Source organism: Bison bison, unplaced genomic scaffold (assembly GCF_000754665.1).
Source record: "Bison bison bison isolate TAMUID 2011002044 unplaced genomic scaffold, Bison_UMD1.0 scf7180017845976, whole genome shotgun sequence".
Lineage (NCBI taxonomy): Eukaryota > Metazoa > Chordata > Mammalia > Artiodactyla > Bovidae > Bison > Bison bison.
Window position 1 is genome coordinate 12,809 of NW_011476549.1, and position 2,270 is coordinate 15,078.

Here is a 2,270-nt window from a genome sequence, read left to right on the forward strand (position 1 = left end):
AGCTGGAGAAAAGGCACAGCTCCGTCCTCACTGTCTGCTCCTGGTGTCAGTGCTGCTGAGTGTGTGCCTCCTTTGAACCTGGGGTGTGGGGGAGGGAAGGAAAGAGATGGAGGGGCCGGAGGGGCGAGCTGGTTTGAGGGGTGGCCTGCCCGGGGTCTGCCCTGATGGTTATTTCTCTGTTTCTGTGACCCAGTGTGGTGCCGCGTCCCTGGACAGGTCCAGCTGTTTCTGGGGCTGGAGGTTGGTTTCCATCCTCAGTGCCGACCCGGAGCTGTCGTGCTGGGGTGTGCCCCCTGCTGTTTTCTCCGTTGCCTTGTCCCTAGTGTTGGCAGGAGACTTGCGCCTGGGAGGCACAGCAGGCAGCCTGCTATGGCACCCCTGGGCTCATGGTTACCATCCAACCTCTCCCAGTCTCTTCTCTTCCTTTGTGTTTTCCTGGGCACCGCAGTCTGGAGCTAAGTGATTTCGGGGTTGCCTTCCCTCTGTCGGGTGCCAGGTTCTGGGGTGAGAGTGCAGCGGCAAGCCCTTCTCACACTTGTGCTTGCACCCTTGGCTGCATCTCCACCCTGGGCCTGGGCCTGGCTCTTCTCCCCGATGACCACAGTTCTCCACTGCAGCTCTTCATATCTGCGGTGCAGCCCAGGAATTGACCAGGTGCACAGTGGCTGCTCCCTGAAGAGCTGGCCACTTGCCTGGTTTGGGCGTGGGCAGTACTTAGTGCGGGGGACACACCTTTCACAGGGCCCAGGACCACATCAGTTGGGACATCATCCCTCGGTCGCTTGGAGAATGTGGGGAAGATGTCAGTGTCCGGCACCCTGACCTGGAGCGTGCTGCAGAAGGAACGCGGGAGGGAGGGGAGGTGGCGCTGGGCTGACTGTGCTGACCTGGGCGCCCTGGAGAGCACGCTGGAACTGCGTGCGGGTGTCAGAGACCATGCGCAGGTCACTTTCAGGATGGGCAGTTGGACTTCGTCAGTCCTTTGGGAACGAGCTGGGAAATAGAAGTGAATAAAGTGAAGTTGAGCTTCCCAGGTGGCACAGTGGTAAAGAATCCACCTTCCAGGGCAGGAGACACAGGTTCGATTCCTGGATCTGGAAGATCCCCTGAAGAAGGAAGTGACACCGACTCCTGTATTCTTGTCTGGAAATTCAATAGAGAAGGCTGGCGGACTGCAGTCCACGGGGTCACAAAGAGCTGGACTGAGCAACTGGGCATGCAGGAAAGGTGAACTTGAACTCTTGAGTGTAAGGTGGTAACTGAGGTTTCTCAGTCACGTTCGGGATCTGGTAGTAATGAGCAGGTTCTGGTGTCCATGGTGGACCATTTTCTTCTGTGGAGGTTGGAATGTCCGGACCCTCGTTGGCTGTGGACATGCGTCCTTCAGAAGCAGGGGGGCGGAAACAACGGTGAGGGAGACTGGCCCCGATGGGGGCGGTGGGCACCACCAGGAGCGCTCAGGGGATGTGCTCACACACGGGGAGGCTGCTCGGCAGGCAGGCTTCCAGGATCTTGGGCGGACTCTGCCTAGTTGAGTCAAGGCGTGCAGAGAGCATGGCAGAGAGGATGCCCGTCCTCAGACGGAAGAGCAGAGCCGGGAAGGCCCGAGCCCTGGGAGTGGGCCGGTTCTCTGCCCACAGCAGGTGCAAAGGAGTCAGTGCCAACCCTGGACACAGGTCTTTGTGCGGCTTAGTTGCTCAGTTGTGTCCGACTCTTTGCAACCCCATGGAGTGTAGTCTGCCAGGCTCCATTGTCCATACTGGAGTGGGTTACCAGCATTTCCTTCCCCGGGGGATCTTCCTGACCCAGGGATTGAACCCGGGTCTCCTGCATTGGCAGGCAGATTCTTTACCACTGAACCACCTGGGAAGCCCCTGGACAGAGATCTTGGCTGGTGATAAACATGTGTTTGTGAGCCCAAAAGGCTACCTGGTGTGTTCTGTGGGTTAGACTCAGCACGGCACCGTGGATCCCCAGTGGGCAGATGTCCTGGGACCAGGGCAGTTCTTGGGGGCATAAGCTGAGCGGACAGCCGACAGCCGGCTGCGCCTTCCCTTCCGGGGGAGCACCTGGTCCGAAGTGGGGAGGGTGCCTGCGGATGAGGGTTGTGCGCGCCTCTCTGGGAGGGATGGGGAGGGATGGTGCATGAGATGGGGTGTGCAGGCCTGAGAACGCAGAGACGTCCATCTGAGGGGCACCGAGGTTCCGTGTTCAGGTCCAGAAGCCACTGCGGGGGCCATGGGTGCTGCAGTGTGGCAGCGTTGCTGGCC

The 2,270-nt window shown here is 59.7% G+C and overlaps 1 protein-coding gene across 1 annotated transcript in view; it reads right to left on the reverse strand.

Annotated features, from left to right (window-relative positions):
• Positions 1 to 1,150: 1,150 nt before the first annotated feature.
• LOC104987203 overlaps positions 1,151 to 2,270 on the reverse strand; it is a 2,972-nt gene continuing 1,852 nt past the window's right edge. Inside the window, exon 2 of the mRNA XM_010838021.1 lies at positions 1,151 to 2,270. Coding sequence (XP_010836323.1) covers positions 1,655 to 2,270 — 616 coding nt within the window. The 3' untranslated portion in view covers positions 1,151 to 1,654.